Below are 20,355 nucleotides of genomic sequence, written 5' to 3' on the forward strand. Positions count from 1 at the left end.
GGACCCAAGGAATCACAGCAGTGGATGGACCAATGAGGAGCATCTCCAAGTTATCTCCCAAACTAGAGCAACACAACTCAAAGCTAAAATTTCCAATCAAATTCTTGTAAGAACTCAACTTTAGCCTGTCTCGTGGATTGCCAGCCCTGCCCCCATTCAGTGGGAAAGCGTGACTTACTCCTGCGCACCAATTACTCCACTAAAAGAAACGTGTCAGAATATTAAGTTTTGAATCACATCTGTCTGCCTGCAAAGCTCAGGGATGGAAGGAGTAAAATACTTCCAAAAACAAACACAAAAACCCAACAATGAAACCTGAAACAAGGACAAAGGTTTGTCCAAAAGTGCCTGGCCTGGAAAGGCGAGGAGACCGTAAAACATTAAATACAACTGTGTATCCGAGCCCGGGGTTGAATGTGTGGGACAACCAGGCGCACTGCTCTATTTACAGCTACCAAGACATGCTTTGTCCTTTACCATCTATTGGCCACACTAGGCTGAAACCACTAAACCAAGCCTTTCCACTAAGGCTAAGAACACTGTGTCTATGCAGGGAGAAGCTTATCGCACGCTCACACTCGTGCACACCAAGTCCAGCAGCCCCTGGGAGTCCACTTCCGGCTCTGCATTTCTTTTACGCCGCTGTATCTTTTTGTACGTGTTCTTTCACAATCTGCCTATCGTGCTGCACGATAAAAATCTCAACACATTCGCACCTGGTTCTGGTTACCCCGTAATTATTACTTGTGTGCAATTAAACAAGAGACCAAAACCACAGAACAAGGGCACAGGTGGGGAGTACAGGGTAGGGAACAGATAGATGTAAAAACACAGATGTGCAGATTTCACCAGAAGCCTCAAGCATCCACCTTGTGAGTCTGCAGCAGGCTACTTGCCACAGTCCAGACCCTTCACCTGTCACCCCTATTCTTGGACCCGAAAGCGGGGCCCGCGCTGTTACGTTTGAACCCGGGGTCCTCAAAGTAGAGTGTGGAAAAGTCCGTAAACGCTACCCTAGAACCGTGTGAATCTGGCGGGAAACAGATGGCGCAACTAACCTACTCTGACAGTTAAATCCATGTTACGAAAAAAAACTAGCTTTAAGATTTATTTTTGTAACTTCTGGAAACAGAGGAGACAACACACTCCTTGGGGGAAGGTGAGGGGACGAGAAGACAGGCCCTGGGTAAAAAGGACCACGACAGCACCTGGATTGGATAGGCCTGCCTAGGACAGAAACACGGGCACTGCCACACCACCACGGGGACGGCTCCTGGCTGAGGCTCGGCAGACCAGTGCGCCACGCAAAGCTGCTATAGATCCAAGTCATAAAAATCTTCCAGCTCATCATGAAACAAGTCCCACTCGTCTTCAGAGTCTGTCAGGTCGTCGTCCCCACCTGCGGCCAAAAGCATAAGCAACATCTCGCCCAGCTCAAAGGTGACAACCTCCTCTTCGTCGTTGTCAAATGGGTTGCTGTTCTCTCTTTCCTCAATGAGCTCCCAGAAGTGGTTCCTTCGTTGGGCCTGTAAAAAACAAGGCCATGATAGGGAGGGCACTGTCGAGTAGCATCTTCTATCCTGGTGTTTCTAAGGCAAACCGTCCAGCACACCAGACGGCATGACGAACAGACTTCTCATTTAGGGTTTCGACTTTACCAATTCCTACCCTCTGGTTACTTGATGCAAACCGTTTAGGCTAGAGCTCTGGGCACTCTGTATCTTTTCCTCTCCTATCCCTCCCCATTTCCTGAGGTGGCTCTCTCCTCCTCTCATCCTCCAGTCTCACTCCCAGACCTGTGCGGTAATCTCCTTCCCCTACCCCAATCTGTGCAGGACTCAACGGATAGCGTGGAATTTCCCCTCCTTTAAAAAAACAGCGAGAGTTACCCGGTATCTGCTTGATGTTCCCACTTTCTGTCTCTGTGGCTCCTCTCTACGGCCATCAGGGTACGCATGCTTGTAAAAACAGTTCCCTCCAAATGGGCAGCTCCCACGTCCTTCATCAAAATACCTGCACGCCTTGTTGCTGGAAAGGAAAATATCGCAACCCTTATTCACAGTGGATTTCAGGTCTGTATTTGACTATCATCCGGTATTTCGTTAAACAGGTAGGGATAGAACCAGCATGTTCGTTCACAGCCCTCCCCAACGTGTGTTCTTAAACATGTGTGCACGAATGCATGAAACACTAACTAGAAACAGACACTCTGTTCAAGTCTATGCTGTTTGTAACAGCTCCAGTACCGCAGATCCAGCAGAGAGAAAATCTTCTAGAAGCCCACACACAAGCACATAGGACAACTAGAACATGGACGCAGAAGAAGGCAGAACCCCACTCATGGGGTTTCAGCAATCAGCAGTATAGACTTCGTTATGACACAGTCCCTTGGCGTGCACCCCAAGGACTGTGTCATAGCCAGGTACACAACGGGGAAGTGTAATCAGGGGCGACACAAGAAACTGTACTGGGAAGTCAAAGAAAGGGTAGGAAGGAGGTAGGAGTATATAATGCAGCACTGTTCTTTTCAAAGTGAACCCAAGCCATGTTGGGATCTTAGCCTGAGAAAAGGCTGCAGTGCTCATACCTCATTGCCTCTTTGTATTTCTGAATGAGTTTCTGCTTCTCTTCTTTCTCCTCCACCCAGTACTCACTTGGAATGACAAAGTTAGATGTGATCCGGCATTCTGGGCAGGACCTGGGAAACAATGAACAGGCTGCAATGCATATCCCCCTTTACAGGCCCACTCTTCAAGGACACACCCTGATGTGTCACCTCCATACTTAAAGACTTAACTGAAAGGCAACTGGGCATTTCCTGAAAGGGTTCCACACACTGTCACACAACTGACCATTTCCTCTGAGGCAAGACAAACTCCTTCATAAATTCAATTCAATGGCTAGCCAATTCACTCAAAAAAAAATAATGATAATAATAATAACTTCGGTTAAAAAATAGAAACAAAAAAATAAAAAAACAAAACAAAACAAAAAAACAACCAAAGAAGACATTTCACACGGACTCCTTTTTCTTTCGTTTAAATAGATTTATTTCTTGTAACTTTGCTCTGTTTAGATTATGTAGTCTTTGTTCAGTTATGAGAACAATCTTTAAAGGATGGTGGATTATTGGCTAGCTTAATGGATGGAATAGGAAAGTGGAAAATGTAAAACGTCAGGAAACATACATTCAGAGCTAGATAAGTTTGTTCGCTGAGCCTAAACTGGCTAATCCATTAAACACAATCTCCTCAGAAAAAGCACGAAGAATCTACTGACTGATACACAGGGTTTCCTCGTTCAAATGAAGAGTAGACCTATACCAACTAACCTAGAAGCTAGCGGAAAATACAAAGGAGAAGTCCCGATTAGAATACCCCAGTTTCAAGATAAAATGCATGCATTTAAGTGCGGTCCATCTGGTTGAAAAGTTGGCACAAGATACTAAATTCTTCCCCAAAATAGAAAGCACAAACGGAGATTGGGGAGGAGTCTCACTTTATGATCTTGCTCTCAAATTGCTTAGCACTCCTCCACTTGCGAATACACTTGAGACAGTAAGTGTGGCTGCAGTTGGAGAGAATCCCAAAGCGGCGCTCGCTGGGGCTGGCTTTCTCATAGACCACCTCCATGCAGACCCCGCAGACCATGTCCTTGCTGCGCTGGACAGCGAACGAGAGCTCCATGTCCTTCTCATGGGCCTCGATGCAGGACTAGAGACAGTAGAGAGAGAAGTGTGATCAAGTCACTGAACAACGAAGACTTCCACTGATAGCTCAAGACTGGTGTTCAGAGAAATCAATAGTCACCCAAAAAAGAGGTTCCCAATTGGACATTGAAAGCAGCTTTGTTCACAAGCAAATACAGTAACCTTTTGGGTCTTTACATCATTACAAAGTCAAACTAGAAGAATGCAACTTGAAGAACGGGGCGGGGGGGGGGGGCAGGGAGGAGAGGTGTCACCCAGTTTTCTTTACCCTCTGCGTTATGATCCATGTTGGAGATGGTTTTTCATACTGTTTATTGATCTCATTAAGGATAATGGAAACTAATATTTATTAGGGGACAACTATGTGCCAGGCACCTAATTTTCACATTAAAAGAAAAACCAGCTTTATTGACATACCATTTTAATTCATTCTTTCAAAGGGTGCAGTTTAGTTATGTAACCATCCCCACAATCAATAGAATGTGTCCGTTACCCCAAGAAAAACCCCACTCCCACAGCAGTCACTCAATCCCCCTGAAACCAGCCTCCCAGTCCTAGGCAACTAGTAATCTTTGGCTATGCTTATCCCGGGGCATATCATATAAATGTGTCCTTTAGGGACTGGCTTGGTCAGTTATCTACACTGTGGAAGGCTATCTGCGTGTAGAGATTACCTAAATAAACTTAAAAAAAAAAAATTACACTACTCTGAACATTCATGTACAGATTTGTGTAGATGTCCCACCCTTTGTTTTAAGGGAGGTGTAACTGACATGTATTACACTACACATACTTTTTCATTTTATAAGAAACATGTTAATTGTAGGAAATACAAAAAAGCAACCAAAAAGTCACCCATAAATCCACATAACCACATTTTACTATATTTTATCTTTCTGAAACCTCTTTTTAAACAATCTTCAGAAACAGACATTACAAAAAGAGACAAAACAAAAAAAGACGCTACTATCCCCAAAACATACCTGAACGATTTATTTAATTCACACAACCAACATGCTGCAAAGGTAGGATTCAAACTATGTCTATCCTACATCATGCTTTACCCAACAACCAAATTATTTTTTATTAAACAGAAATGATAACGATTGGAGGCAAAATCTGCTCCAATAAATAAGATTCATAATACAATGTTTTCTCAACAAAAAATTTATGCTGCAATGGGCTTAAAACCGTAGCCTGCAATCTGCACCCTTTGTGTTTGAAAGGTAAAGCGGTGACTGACATCACCGTGGAGAATGCCTGGCAGTGGTTTCCTATGACCCAGCAATGCTACTCTCCAAGAGACTGCCAAGGGGGAAACAATCCAAGTGTCCATTCAAATGATGACTGGAAAGATAAAATGTGGTACAGCTATGCAGTGAATTGTTATTCAGACAGAAGGAATGAAGTACTGATAGACATATAGGATTTCATTCAGAAGCGATCCCCACAACAGGGAAATCCAGAGAGACAGAAAGTAGATCAGTTATTTATTGTCAGGAGCTGGACGAAGGGCAGGATGCAGTAATGGAGCTAAGGGGCATGAAGTGTCTTTTGGGGATGATGAAAATGTCCTAAAATCACAATCATGGTAATGGTTGCACAACTATGTCGATAGACTTAAAAACAATGAGACAATCTTAGAAGAGTAAATTCTATGGAATGTGAATCTCGGAAAAACTGTTGGTATTTAAAAAAAAAAGGAGGGTGCCTGGCTGGTTCAGTTGAAGAGCATGTGTCTCTTGATCTCAGGGTCATGAGTTCAAGCCCCACATTGAGTACAGACAGCACTTAAATAAACACTTTTAAAGAAAATGAAAACATTTAAAGAGAAGAAAGAGCCCATGGTCTGAATTCTGAAAGGATTTGGTGATAAGGTATTCAGAGCCCAAGAGATAAAACCACTGAATTCACCAAGCATTTCTCTGAAATTAACAATGCTTGTGAAAGGGGAAATCCCATCTCACACCTATTAGCACATGACCCCGCTGACTTACTTTTATATGTTGTGATCTCTGGGCAGCGTCCATGGGATGGAGAACCTGCAGCCCACACATGTCACAGGAGTCTCCGTGGAGATACACGCAGTTCTCCCCGTACCGGCACTCTCCCACGGCGGCATACGGGCAAAGCTGCTTCTTTGTTTCAGCCACGGTTTGCTCCTTCTCACATTCTTCCTTGGTCACTGAGCCCTGCGGGGGTGCTTCAGTGCAGGAAGGGGCAGCTGAAAATGTTTAAGAGGGCAGTAAAGGTCCAAAATGGGTAAGGGGGAAATATGAACTATAAGGTAATAAACTGAGAACCTAACTGAAAACAAAAATGAGAACTTCAATTAAAGGCCAAACAGTCTATTTAATCCCTTTACTCCTGAAACAAATCTTTCTAATGCTGATATTTCCATGAATGGGCTTATTTAAAAGAAAACAAAACTTTTTAGGCACCTCTTCTACAATGGCACTGATTAAAGGAAAGAGGCAAAAGAAGCTTCAGTTTTTCAAAACATTCTAAATTCACTACTATTGGGATCAAAGTTTCTTTCACTCCATAGGTAAATCTTAGGTAATCCAATTTAGTGTATTAAGATTAGGTTAAGGGGCGCCTGGGTGTCTCAGTTGGTTAAGCACCCGTTAAGCATCTGGCTTCGGCTCATGATCTCAGTTTGTGGGTTTGGGCCCCATGTCGGGCTCTGTGCTGACAGCTTGGAGCCTGGAGCCTGCTTCAGATTCTGTGTCTCCTCCTCTCTCTGCCCCTCCCCTGCTCATGCTCTGTCTCTCAATAATAAATAAACGTTAAAAAAAATCTTTTTTTAACAGATTAGGTTAAACATGAAGAGTGGAAGTAGAAGGCTGTGAAACCCACCTAAAGGATGGACTACTGTCTAGTGCCCTAAGTTGTTTTTAAGTCTTCCAAATACTCACTACGGCCACAGTAGGGCTGGCCAGGAACAAACTCAATGGCATTCACCCAGTCTTCTGAACCTGCTCCTACACTTGCAAAGTTTGAATTTCGTGAGTCGGCTTCGCCCGTATTCATTTCAACAACTGGTCCAACTACCGATGAGAGACTTGAGGAAGCAGCAAGGGATGATTTTGCAGTTAGATCTGCCACAGTCACTTCTTCCTGTTTCAGTGGCTTGCTATGTTCATATCTAAAAGAAAAATTTTAAGTCAGCAGTCACTGTCTCGCCAGCAGCCCCAAATGGGGTATGTATTTCCTGATCCTATCTTTGGGTTCTTGTCAAACTACGGTACCGATGAATCAGCTGGGAAATTGTTAAAAGGCAGATACCTAATTTCTTAGTCTGGAGCAGAGCCCAGGATTCTCCAGGTCTACCAAGGCCCCACGGGATGAGAATACTGCTAGCCCAAGGACTACACTGTGAGGAGCAAGGTCATAGACCAGGGGTCAAGCAAACACTAAAGGGTCAAACAAGGGGTGCCTGGGTGGCTGAGTCGGTTAAGCGTCCGACTTCGGCTCAGGTCATGATCTCACAGTCCGTGAGTTTGAGCCCCGCGTCGGGCTGTGTGCTGACAGCTCAGAGCCTGGAGCCTGCTTCACATTCTGTGTCTCTCTCTCTCTGCCCCTTCCCTGCTCATGCTCTGTCTCTCTCTGTCTCAAAACTAAATAAACATTAAAAAAAATTTTTTTTAATAAAAAAAAAAAATAAAGGGTCAAACACATACTTTATGCTTTGCAGGTCATACTGTCACTGCCATAACTATTACTATTAAACTCTGTGATTATACTTCAAAGGCCACCATAGGTGTTACTTAAGTGACTGTACATGGGTACATACTATACATGTGTGTATTCCAGTAAAACTTCATTTATCGAAAGAGCTTTTGGCCACGTTTGGCCTACACACCAGAGTTTACCCACCCTGTCACAGACCACCCACTACCCCCTAGATTCTACTCCAATGGGGGCGGGGGTCCTGCAGTTTCCATGGCAACTATGCTAAAGACCCCGGGCAGCCAAAACTGACCAAAGCAATGCTAGGGTGCCTGGGTGACTTAGGGAGGGGTTGAGCCTCCCACTCTTTTGGCTCAGGTTAGGATCCCAGGGTCACAGGATCAGCATGGGGCTCCACTCTTGTCACTGAGCATAGAGCCTGCTTGAGATCCTCTCTCTCCTTCTGTCCCTCCCATTTTTATACACACACACCCTCTCTCTCTCAATAAATAAAATTATTAAAGAAAAAATGCAAGGGTGACAAATTCAACAAGCAGAAACATGGAACATTTTGCCAACACACACATTAAAATGTTCACACTATTGGGGCGCCTGGGTGGCGCAGTCGGTTAAGCGTCCGACTTCAGCCAGGTCACGATCTCACGGTCCGTGAGTTCGAGCCCCGCGTCGGGATCTGGGCTGATGGCTCGGAGCCTGGAGCCTGTTTCCGATTCTGTGTCTCCCTCTCTCTCTGCCCCTCCCCCGTTCATGCTCTGTCTCTCTCTGTCTCAAAAATAAATAAAACGTTAAAAAAAAAAATGTCCACACTATTAAACGGAAGAGATAGTATTTTCATACATTTTTTAAGCTTATTTATTTTGAGAGCATGTAAGCAGGGGAGGGGCACAGACAGGATCCCTGGCAGGCTCCACACTGTTAGCAGAGACCCAACATGGGGCTTGATTCCAAGAAGCATGAATGAGATCATAATGAGCTGAAATCAAGAGGTGGACAGTCAACCAACTGAGCCACCCAGGCACCCCCCGGAAAAGTAACTTTTTAAATCAAATCTGCCTATTTAGGCAAAGCTATTCCCTTAGTGCAGAATAGATCTATATAAAATGTGACTCTGAAGCAAAGATTTGTGAGTAAGCGCTAGGAGAGACCAAGTACAAATAAACAGCAAGACTCTCATTTGGAAAGGCAAAAACTATGGTTCAGTGAAGCATGGACTTTAGGAACAGGGATCAGTCTCAGACCCTCAGACCAAATTCAACCAGAGCTAAAAGTGGCTTTGACATTTTTATGTTTAAATGGTATATATTCCTTTGATTCTAAAACACAATTACAACATTTAAATTATCTATTTATTTTTAAAAGTGAGCTCTATGCCCCACGTGGGACCTCAACTCACAACTTGAGATCAAGAATCACACGCTCCACCAACTGAGCCAGCCGGGCGCCCACTGACATTTGTTGATTATTATTTTTCATTCTTTTTGGGGGAGCAACTAGAATTGCAATCCAGGAGGCACAGATTCAGGTAGCAACTTGACTTGTGTTCCTGGTTTCACCATTTTAAATTGGTTGGAAAAAAAGATCACTTTAGGACACATGAAAATTATATGGAACTAAAATTTTAGCATCCCAAATAAAGTTTCATGGGAACACAATCACATCCAGCAGCTTATGTATTATCTATGGCTGCTTTTGTATGACAAGAAACCACGTGGCCTGCATAGCCAAAAATTTATTTTCTGGCCCCATACAGAAAAAATCTGCCAAGTCCTGCTTAAAAGGACTCTCGGATCTACTGGATTCAGAGCCCAGGACAATGTCTTCATTATAATTAAGTTAATTCTTTAATGGATTATCACAGAATCAGTGACCTTACAGTCAAAGTGTTAAGTGAAGAAATAATGCTGAGACAACACTGAAATATTGAGCTTTTCTTTCACATCTTGCAAAGAATACTTTGATATAGGATCAATTTCTATCTAAGGAAGTTTAATCAATTTTCCTTCCAGCTCTAAGAGAAGATAAACATTTTTCCCTCCAGTTGGCTACTTCCGCCTCCAATCATTCCAAAGTCTGGTATCTGTCTTTAAATATTTTAAAAATTAGGGGCGCCTGGGTGGCTCAGTTGGTTGAGCGTCAGACTTTGGCTCACGATCTCGTGGTTCATGAGAGCCCTGCATCAGGCTGTGTGCTGACAGCTCAGAGCCTAGAGCCTGCTTCAGATTCTTTGTCTCCCTCTCTCTATATGGCCCTTCCCCTCTCAAGCTCGGTCTCTCTCTCTCTCTCTCTCTCTCTCTCAAAAATAAACAAACATTAAAAAAAATTTTTAATAAATAAATATTTAAAAAAATTTTTAATGTTTATTTTTGAGAGACAGAGACAGAGTACAAGTGGGGAAGGGGCAGAGACAGACAGAATTTGAATCAGGCTCCAGGCTCTGAGCTATCAGCACAGAGCCTGATGTGGGGCTCAAACTCATGAACAGAGCCTTGAGATCATAACCTGAGCCAATGTCCAGCACTTAACCGACTAAGCCACCCAGGCACCCATCTTTAAATATTTTAATTTATGGGACTCAGTGGGTCTATAGGGTAAGGGCCTACCATAGCAAAGGTTGTCACCTGTCAACCAAGGTTCTCCACTGGTGTCCAGAAACAAGGAGGGAAGGTCACCTGGCTGGCTCAGTTGGAAGAACATCCAACTCCTCGTATCAGGGTTGTGAGTTTGAGCCCCTCGTTGGGCAGAGGTAACTTAAATAAAACTTAAACAAACAAAAAAAAAGACAAAGGAAACGAGGGAGTTCTAATAGCATTCAGCAGGTGGGGGCAAAGGATACTAGACTTCGTGCCATGTGTACCACCAGCTCTGGGCAAGAACGGCCTCACTTCGTAACAGTGTCACCACTAGCAAACACTGATGCAGTAATTTTTCTGAACTGTTGGAACTAGGACTTTTATCTTTCATTATAAACTACTCCCTCTGTGAGGAGTTCAATTAATTGAAATCTCTGGGCATTGGCCAAGTTATATTTAAAAAATCCCTATACCATAAGAGCGAAAGTTTAAATCATCCAGGTGTAATTTTAACAAGAAAATAAGCAGTCTTGGAACAAGCACCTCCGTAACATTCCTTCTTTAGCTAGTCTAGAATCCATCTTTTAATGATCACCTAACCTATTAGGGGTGCCTGGGTGGCTCAGTTGGTTAAGCGACTCTAGATTCGGGCTCAGGTCACGGTTTGTGAGGCTAAGCCCCGAGGCAGGCTCTGCCCTGTCACTGTGGAGTCTGTTTGGGATTCTCTCTTTCCCTCTTTCTCTGCCCCTCTCCCACCAGGACTTTAGCTAAACAACCCCCCCCCCAAAAAAAAAAAAAAAGATTGCCTAGACCAGTCTATCTGTCCCAAACAATTACCACCGAAGCTTACTTTCAGGCAGGCTATTAATACACAGGTTTCCCTAACTCCTTTCACTTTATCCAAAGGGCTCTAAATCGAGCTCAAATCAGGACTATTCCCCAGAGAGGGAGCTGCACCTTTCCTATAAAGTAAACTTATTAGGTGACTCACATCTGCCTAAATGTCAGAGCCTCACCAAAACAAGGGCTCACTCCCTGGCCTTCAACCTCCATCTACCACAAGGAAACTCACAGATTACGGGAATATGCTGAAGATGGACTTCTATACTCTTTCTACTTAGTCCCAAAGGAGAACACGAAATGCCACTGGGGCTGGCAAAGCTACCTGAAAAATAAGCTGATGATTAACACAGAGCCCAGGCCTTAGATTTCTTCAGTTTAACCTTTTCTTCATTCATCCCACCTATATGACCCAGTCAGGTGAGTGCCTCTACTGGAATAAGAGGATCATCCATTAACTAGCCATACTTCCCCTCCTCCTGTCACACAGCAAGCACAATCTCCAGGACGTCTCTGGACTTGTCTCCTCTTGACATTTCCTCTCTCCCTGGACAGAGTTTACAAGGATCCTCAACAGACTGGCTAGGCAAAGAACCCAGCTCCCCTACAATTAATCGGCCTAGAACACCTGCAGAGACCAGCCCATGAAGAAATGCTTTTATATTTAGTATGATAGGGCTCTAGACACTGCCCCCCCCTTTCATACTGTGACTAAAAAGGATAAATAAACCTGGGGGGGGGGGTATTTGAGTAGTGTGTCACTGTCATTTGTCCCCATCTCCAGTAATACTGAAAGGAAAAAAAAAAATCAGCAAAGAGTAAAATGATTGACTTAAACTCAGATACCAGAGGTTCCACTTCTGAGCTTCTAGTCATATGAAAAAAAAACTTTGTCCTTAGTAACTTCCTAGTAAAATGCATGTGGGATGACCTAACATTAATATCCCACCCATCAGTAATTCAGTCTTTTGAACTCTTTAGCATTTGAACACAAGAGTTGACATAATCCTTTTCTGAAAGAATGCTAAAATTGGCTGACATTCCCAAAATGTCTCACCTACTGTGATGGTTTAAAATATGTCCAGAATTCTTTGCCACTACTCCTTTCAAAAGGTGGAGCCCAATCACTCTCCCCTTGAACGTGCGCTGGGACTTGCTGACTTGTTTATAATAAACAGAATATAGTGGAAGGGAGTGTGGGACTTCTGAGACCAGGTCATAAAAGGCATTGTGGCTTTGTCCTTGCTGGCTCTCTTGAATCACTGGCTCTGGGGAAAAGACAGCTACCAAGTATGTGGACGCTGAGCAGGCCCAGGGAGAGGTCCGTGTGGTGCGAACTGAGGTCTCACCAATAGTGAGTGAGCGAGCCACCCTAGAAGTGATCCTCCAACCCCAAGACTTCAGATAATGACAGTTCTGCCAGAAATCTTGACTGCAATCTTGGGAGTCTCAGAGCTAGAACCACTCAGCTAAGCCATGCCCAGATTCTGACCCCCAGAAACTATGAGACAATGTCTATTATTTCTAAATTGCTGAATCTCCCAGTAATTTGTAATAAACAGGTAACTAAAACACATGTTTTCTGCTCAATTGCAATTTCAGATTATGGTACCAATTCAAAGATTATTGGAATTATGTGTCTTACTCTTATCTTTTCTCCCAATCTCTCCCAATCCACCCCTGAACAAAACTGATCTGTAGAATTCTTACCTGCAGCGGTCTCCGTAAATACAGTATCCTCGCTGAAAATACTTGCACACTACACCATACGGACTGTCAGAGAGGTCATGCGAGTAGCGACAGTTATCTCCTTCCTTACAAACCCCATGCATGAAATACCTGTGAGAAAAAGAACCACAAAATTGGATTTAAAAAGTCTAGAGCCAGGAGCACCTGGGTGGCTCAGCTGGTTAAGTGTCCGACCTCAACTCAGGTCATGATCTCACAGCTCATTGGTTAGAGCCTGCGTCCGGCTCTGCGCTGAACCTGAAGTCTGCTTTGGATTGTGTGTGTCTCCCTTCCTCTCTCTCTCTGCCCCTCTCCTGCTGGTGCTCAGTCTCTCAAATATACATAAACGTTAAAAAAATAAATAAGTGAAAAGTCTAGAGCCAGCACTAAAAGAATTCTTAGCCAATGTATCAGTAATATACTAGTGCTGCATGGCAGCAATATATTCTATTACATGTGAAATGAACACAGAACACGTAGAATTAGACCGTATGTCAAGATTATCCATTATGGTACCACAGGAAGGCTGCCTATGCATATGTGCACCAATTCAGATTTAAACTTTGAGGTTGGTATTAATCTGACCACTGTCCTCATTTTACAGTACTGAGGAGGTAGCTTCTTGTTTTCCACTAACTTTAGCCAATAATAGCAGCTCTATCTGTAAAAAAGTCAAAGATACAGAATCAAGAAGCAATGCAGACCACAACGGGTCAGACTACTGCACTTCAAGAGACCATTTTAATTCTTTCAAATCCACATGTGAAAATAAAAACCAATTTTGCCACAGAGTTAAAAGGCAATCACGATGTCCTATGGTTAGTATGTTGTTCCTGTGCCTTAAAGGGTTACATGTGTATCTAACCAGCAGCTTCCAAACACCAAGTATCACAGGCGGAATTACTAGGACTTACTTCCTAAGGGAATCCGGACTAGGCAGCACCAGCACCACCTGGGAATTTGCTAGAAATGCAAACATTGAGACCTCACTGCCTATCTACTAAATCAGAATCTGGGGATGTCCATATTTCTCTAAATGCAACTTATGTGGATTAGGTAAGTGATATGGGTCTTATTTTTATAGATAACCCTAATCATGTCAAGTGAGTAGAACCACCACCACCACCGTCCATCTTCCCACCACTGACTTCTGTCAGGGTTTTTGTTTTTTGTTTTGAATTCTTTGGTCCAGGGCACCTGGGTGGCTCAGTTGATTAAGGGTACTTAGGTTTGGGTCACGATCTCAGTTTGTGGGTTCAAGCGCTGCATCAGGCTCTGTGCTGACAGCTTGGAGCCTAGAGCCTACTTGGGATTCTGTGTCTCCTTCCCCCTCTCTCTGCTCCTCCCCCACCTGCGCTACTCTCAAAAATGAATAAACATTCTTAAAAAAATGTAAATTCTTTGGTCCTTCCTTTACTGGTCTCTTTCTCTTGAGCAGAGTAATGAAGATTTAATTTTGGCAGGCCACAACTCCCCCAAATATGCATCTATGTACAGCTGGCAGAATAAGAAAAAAGTGCCTATTTCTTGGATGTAAATATGGCTGGTCTTGCAGATGACATCACTATATCCAAGAGTGTCACAGTTATCTACAGCTGGTACGTACAGTAACAGAAAGTACAAGCCCCTTGCCCACTGAATGGTATGTAAAAAAAAAAATATTCAGATTTACCTAAGGAACTCTGAAGAAGTTCCTTCAATTGAACTGTCCCCAAATTCGAATGTGAATAGTTCTATGCAGGGATTACCTGCAAGTGAACCTTCTACGAGACAACAGGTAAGATGGCAAGAATGTAACATGTTAGTGGAAACAAACAGTTAAAAAGATCAAGATCCTGAAGTGCTATGACTGCAGTCCATTAAAAAAATATAAAAATATAATTGGAAGTCAAATTATAACTATAACCTAACTTCAACTGTTACTAGGTTTGCCATAATCTAACTCAGGTCTGAACTTATGCTCAACTACAGGGCAACTAAACTAGTTCTATCAATAGATAATTTCTGACTGCATAAATGAAGACATCAACATTACACACACACCCAACACCTAAACAAGCCAATGATAATTACATTGTAATCACCACTACAGTATAATTATGCCTCAAAGTATTATATATCAAGTATCCAGTTGCTAATAGGTTATCCATTTGAAACACTGTCCACGCCTGAATACAGTTGTTTACTGTCTCATCCCTGGTAGGAACTTTTGCTTTGTAAACACAAGACAAAGGTGTCTGAACAGTTGTTTACTGTCTCATCCCTGGTGGGAACTTTTGCTTTTTAAAGCAAAGGTGTCTATACCTTTGATATTTCTTCAGGATCAATCTTAAGTCAGAGATACACAGACCATTTATTGATTCAGTTTTAAGGCTTGATAAACCCTCTAGAGATTTCCAGCTGGGAAGGTAGCATCTAAATCTCAGGCACAATACTTGAAATTTTAGGTTTGTTTTTAAATCCCATTTGTCAAGTTTTCATTCATTCAACTGCTGTACTTGGGTTTATGACCTCTTCACTATGTCAGATTTCATCTTCCACCACTCCCCTGCCTGACCATAACTTGGGTTCTTAAACCAGTTGCTTCATTTAAGGAGATCAACTTTCGGGGCGCCTGGGTGGCTCTCTCGGTTTAAGCGTCGACTTCGGCTCAGGTCTGATCTCACTGTTCGTGGGTTCAAGCCCCGCATCGGGCTCTGTGCTGGCAGCTCAGAGCCTGGAGTCTGCTTCGGATTCTATGTCTCCCTCCCTCCCTGAGGCTTATACTCTGTGTGTGTCTCTCTCTCAGAAATAAATAAAAACATTAAAAAAAAATAAAAAAAAAAAAACAGGATCAACTTCCTAAAACCTGCAACTTAACATTCAGTAGGACACTTTTCATTAGCACCTTTGTAAAACATACACCACTATTTACTTGCTGACATCCACGAAGGGTAGAAACTCTTGAAAATCCACAAGGATAGTGAAAACTCAACTCAAAAAGATGGAGCCAGCCAGGCACTCCCCATCAGAAGTGGGAGACTCACTTCCAGCTTTGTCACTTGCTAGTGATGTCATCTTAGTCTCACCAATCTTTATATTTTAGAACTTGACAAAAAGGGCAGGATGTGTGAGTGAAGTCACTGCATTAGGCCTTTGTTGCTACTCTGGCTCCCTTACACCTGGGCCTTCCACAGCTTCACTCTGCCCACACTCAGACCGCATTTGGGGACTGTACTGGTTTCTTCCCATGCCTGATAGGAGGTGTATGTGAACAGATCAGTTGAGAAAGAAGGCAAGACAGCTAGATGTCTTGCCACAAGAAGATCTGAAGTTAACCGGAGTAATCTAGCCAGAAAACAAAGGAACAACCTTTTCGGGAACTACTCCTGCAGAAAGCTATACCATGTGTGGTCCAACAGGAGGACTGAGAAAAAGAACTAACCAGCAAGAAGTTCCTGTGGTCCAGAACTAGCAACACCGAAGGAATTCAAGCAGACGCAAAATCACCGGATACTGCAGAATCAACAGAAACACCAGAACACAAGTCCTAATCAGTTACTGCCAAATACTAAGCGTTAATTTACATGGTGTTTACTACATACTGTCTGGGTTTTTGGGGTTTTTTTCTTGTCTTTTGTCGCTCAGTGGTGTGAACGGTATTGGTACACCCAAAATTATATATCATCCTCACAGTGAAACCCCTCCTTGCCAACTAATTTCTAAGAGATCATGACATAACAGAAGTTACAACAGAAAAGTGGAGAAGGGCAAGCCTCTCCCAAGAATTTCTCCCCAAAACAAAAGCAAAATAATTGCTTTTTATTTTTAAGTGCCACCACCAAAAAGCCACCATCCAAATTCACCTTGATGTCATTGCCCAGACTAAAAGGTAAAAGGCTGGGCCACATGGTTTCTAAGGTTCCTTCCACCTTGAAGATTCTGGGACTCCAGGCAGACATTGTCCAGGAATAAAAACAAACATAATCGACTAGATTCTACCCACTGCTGTATCTTTTGGAAATCTAAGCATGTTTGCCAAAATATGTTACAAAAACCACAATATTAGCTGTGAGGGTACAAGAGAAACAATACCCTCAAAGCATGTCTAGCACTGCAACAACCTACCTGATGGATTTACAGAAATTACTGAATGAGAATTTGGCATTTACCACTTAACTGGCTGACATTCCTTACTGGGATATTTAGTTTTTGATGAGTGCATGTATGCTGTTTCTCAAACTGGACTGTAAATTCTTGGTGGTTAAGGACCATGGATTTCTTTTTATGTCCTACAATACCTATACAAACAATACTTACATATTTAATAAAAACTGTAGAAGACACCTAGGTGTCATGCAAATCGTAATGCCAGTAACAAATTAATTTCTTAATGAGCTGTGTGACTTTTTCAATGTCACCCCTTCAAAGCAAAACCACATAGGTTGCAAATAATAAATTTCACTATGGATATCACAGCACTTGCATAGACTTTCCTTTATTTAAGTAAGTTCCTTTATTTAAGCTATATCCACACTCAAAAAAGCAAAAAAACCTTTTAAAAAATAGAAATGAAGAAACACTTGTATTTTTTGTTACATTATTTCAACTGCCAGTTATATCTACCACTGCAGAAGCACTCTAATCAAGCAGTGTCTTAAATTCAAAATTACAGCTTGCCAAATTACCATCTATTCTTAAGTATTATTTTAATCCCACACTCAAAGAAGCTAAAACCAATAGCCTACTTCCTAATATTCCTCCAATAAAAAATATGAAAAATGGCCAGGTGGGGGCAGCATAATAGTTCCTCAGAAAAGGTATATGTAGTTCGGTTTTTCTTGAGCTGCAGAAATAAAAGTGAGATAGGATTCTGAGAAATATATTAAGAAAATAGTAACCAATAAGAATATACAAATGAGTCGGAACAATTAAAAACAAGTGTCTGTCAACTGGAAAGGGAGAAACAAACTGTAAGAGGATTATGCCCTAAGAAAATAGTCTTAGTCAAATTGCTAGACACAAGGAAATAAGCAAAAACACTAAAATTACAGCACTATCTTGAATTCAAGGGAGACTTAGCTTTCAAACAGAATAAAGATATTTATAATACAGTGCATCTCTACATTCCCTTGAACATCTAGCATTATCTCTCACTGTAAGCACTGATGCTTATTTAATGAATAACTGACAAAGTAGTCTCCCAAAAGAATGTCTTTGTGAACTTAAAAGTTCATTCTTTTTTTAAATGAAAGCAAAGGAATCCTCAAGCACGTGAAGTGGGTAATTCTACGTGTGGGTATACCAACATCAACAAGCTGTTACCAAGTACAGATAATGACAAATGAAACAGGGTCCGTACTCTTAAGAAAGCTCCAAGTCTACAAAAAATGACCTATTTGACATAGTCCTATCCCAAGAAAAAAGGTTTTTTTAAAAACAGGATATCATATTGGTACATGGAACAACTGAAAACAATGTCAAATATTAAAATTAAGACGCACCAACTAACCTATACTTTTAGATCACTTTCTCCAAGTTACATACAGGTTTACATAGAAAAAAACGAGTACATCTAAGCTTGTATCTTTCACACAATGCCTTTTCAAAATACTAGATTACTGAGCTATGCAAATTTTTTAAACAACATATACTGGTTCCTGGGCAAAAAATTCCCACCAGTCCAGGGACAATCTAGAATACTGCATTCACTCAAAGATCCTAAAGGCAGACAGCAAAGAGGAATGATTAGTCTGGTAAGCTATTTTGAATTGATTACATACTGGTGAGGAACCAGAAAGAACAGGGAAAATGTCTAACAGCAGGGAAAGTGAAGTGAAAAAGTGACCATGAATTCTGTGCACTGCTGTAAAGGTGGGTTCAAGTTACAGCTGCAAGATAAAAATGAGGGGAAGTATGGTAATTTCTGGTTGGTGATGGGTATTCAAAGCTAGACTATATTGAGACTGGAGATAAGTAAAATCAAAGCATTGTATAGAATTCTTAAAAGAACCCACATATTCAAAACGTTTTCAGCATATAGAGGCAGACTGGGACTGCAGAGGGAAGGGCTAAAAGTTCAGGAATATAAAAGTTACCCTAGCTATTTTTAAAAGATCCAACTACCACGTTTAAATCAAGTGCAGCATTGTGGAGGGAAAAAAAATGGTAAACACACTCAAACAACCGGTTCCATGAATAGGAACTTTAAAATTCTCATTCTTTAAGACACTGCACTTGACTCCATTCTTACCATATACAAATGAGAAGCTTCCTAAAATAGCTTTTGTTTTTCCATTCCGTTGCGGAAAACAAACTTTATTTATTAAGCTTATTCATGCCTTACATGTGTATTACAGAAGAACGCTTCAATATCGCTGTTAACACCAGGACAGTGAATTGTGTGTTAAGACTATTCTTATGTATCGAATGGAAATTATCCCACGCGGGTTCAAATTGGCGTTCCAGGTTGATTTAGAGAAAGGAAAAGCTTCTGGGCGCTAGTGATCACTTCTAAAAAAACCCAAGTATAACACCCATTTAAATGCACTCGTATGTACAGCGCGATCATTTTTTACATGCGTACACTCAACGTATCTGTAACCTCCACCCACTAATTTTTTTTTTCCACATCCTTGCATCCGATATACCAAACCAAAACAAAACTGCTCTGCTCCGGGAGCGACAAGCTCTTTGATTCCCCTTCAAAAGTAAGAAGGGTGGATTTCAAGAGAAAACATTTCGCCGCGGGAGGGGAATGGCAGCACGTACAATTTCAGGCGGAGGAGAGGATCCGAGCCAGGCACTCGGTACTAAGACAAAGCTCAGAACCGCCAACCTCAATAAACATACAAGGAAATAACAAAAGCTACTTCTCGGGTGCGGCGGAGGGCGGGGGCGGAGACGCGAGCGGACGTTACCAACGGATGACAAGGCGCCGGGGGCCCGGCAGCCAGCGGACAGCCAGGCCACCTCGCCGGTGAACGCGGCTGCGCTCCCCGGCCCCACAGAGCCGCGGGGAGGCGGGCTCCAGGCAAGAACACCCACCCCTTCCCGAACCTGCGGAGGTGCAGGCAGGGGATGCGGCATCCCGCGACAATGCAAAGGAGGGAGGAGTCAGCCCACCTTTCCCTCAACGCGGCGCGCCGCTCGGCTGGCGCAGGGAGGGGCGGGGAGAGCGGCGGGCGGTGCGGCGGCCCCGCAGCGGCGCTGCGCGCGCTCGGGCCGCGGCGGCCGGCGGGGGTTGACGCAGCGCGGGCGGGGAGGCCGCGGCGGCCAAACGCCGCTCTTTTCCTTCCTCCGCCCGCCCCCGGCAGACCGCCCGCCCCTTCCTCCGTGCCCTCTCCGCCGCCTCGGCCCCCCTCCCTCCCGGCACCCGGCGCCAGGCTGCGCAGCGTCTCACCTGCAGGTGACCTGTTTAGTCCAGCCGCCGCTGCAGCCGTCGCTGCCGCCTCCCCCTCCCCCCGCCCCCGGGGACGGGGAGGTGACTGTGGGGATAGGGGTGGGGGAGGCCGCTGCCACCGCCGCCGCTGCCGCTCCTGCTCCTGATGTTGTGGCTGTTGTTCCGGGAGCTGCAGCCTCCGCCATTACTGTTTATCCCACACAGCAGTGGCACCGGAACTTCCGGGATCACATAGTTCCGGTCCGGCGGCCAGAGGAGAAGGCGGCGAGGCAAGGGAAGGGGAGGGGAAGGAGACTGGGGCGCCCGCTCGCTCCCCTCGGCCCCTCGTCGCGTCTCCCGAGCGCTCCAGCCGCTCGAACTGCGGGCCGGAGCCGCAGCGCCCGCGGCCCGCCCCCAGCATCCTCTGATTGGCGGACGAGAGAGCTCCGCCCGCG

General features: G+C 43.7%; 1 protein-coding gene across 2 annotated transcripts; it reads right to left on the reverse strand.

Moving 5' to 3' along the window:
• Nucleotides 1-1,095: 1,095 nt before the first annotated feature.
• MKRN1 (makorin ring finger protein 1) lies at nt 1,096-20,264 on the reverse strand. Of its 2 annotated transcripts, XM_047095101.1 has the most exons (8): nt 19,922-20,264; nt 12,523-12,651; nt 6,628-6,857; nt 5,707-5,933; nt 3,499-3,713; nt 2,588-2,698; nt 1,890-2,028; nt 1,096-1,526 (listed from the first exon to the last, which is right to left on the reverse strand). In XM_047095101.1, exons 1-8 carry the CDS (start codon nt 20,104-20,106, stop codon nt 1,314-1,316), a joined length of 1,449 nt encoding a protein of 482 aa, XP_046951057.1. In that variant the 5' UTR covers nt 20,107-20,264; the 3' UTR covers nt 1,096-1,313. The 2 variants fall into 2 exon arrangements, with proteins under 2 accessions (XP_046951057.1, XP_046951058.1); XM_047095102.1 differs by lacking the exon at nt 12,523-12,651.
• Nucleotides 20,265-20,355: the final 91 nt, after the last annotated feature.

Source organism: Lynx rufus, unplaced genomic scaffold (assembly GCF_022079265.1).
Source record: "Lynx rufus isolate CCGP_SWC_20201006 ecotype Redwood Valley unplaced genomic scaffold, mLynRuf1.p SCAF_4, whole genome shotgun sequence".
NCBI lineage: Eukaryota > Metazoa > Chordata > Mammalia > Carnivora > Felidae > Lynx > Lynx rufus.

Excerpts from the sequence above, each read along its gene's own strand:
- MKRN1 (XM_047095101.1), bottom strand. The coding sequence starts at position 20,106 with ATGGCGGAGGCTGCAGCTCCCGGAACAACAGCCACAACATCAGGAGCA. Across the intron at positions 6,858-12,522 it reads ATTTACGGAGACCGCTGCAG|ATATGAACATAGCAAGCCAC; the intron begins GTAAGAATTCTA and ends TTTTTCTTTTAG. Across the intron at positions 2,029-2,587 it reads AAATACAAAGAGGCAATGAG|CAACAAGGCGTGCAGGTATT; the intron begins GTATGAGCACTG and ends TTTCCTTTCCAG.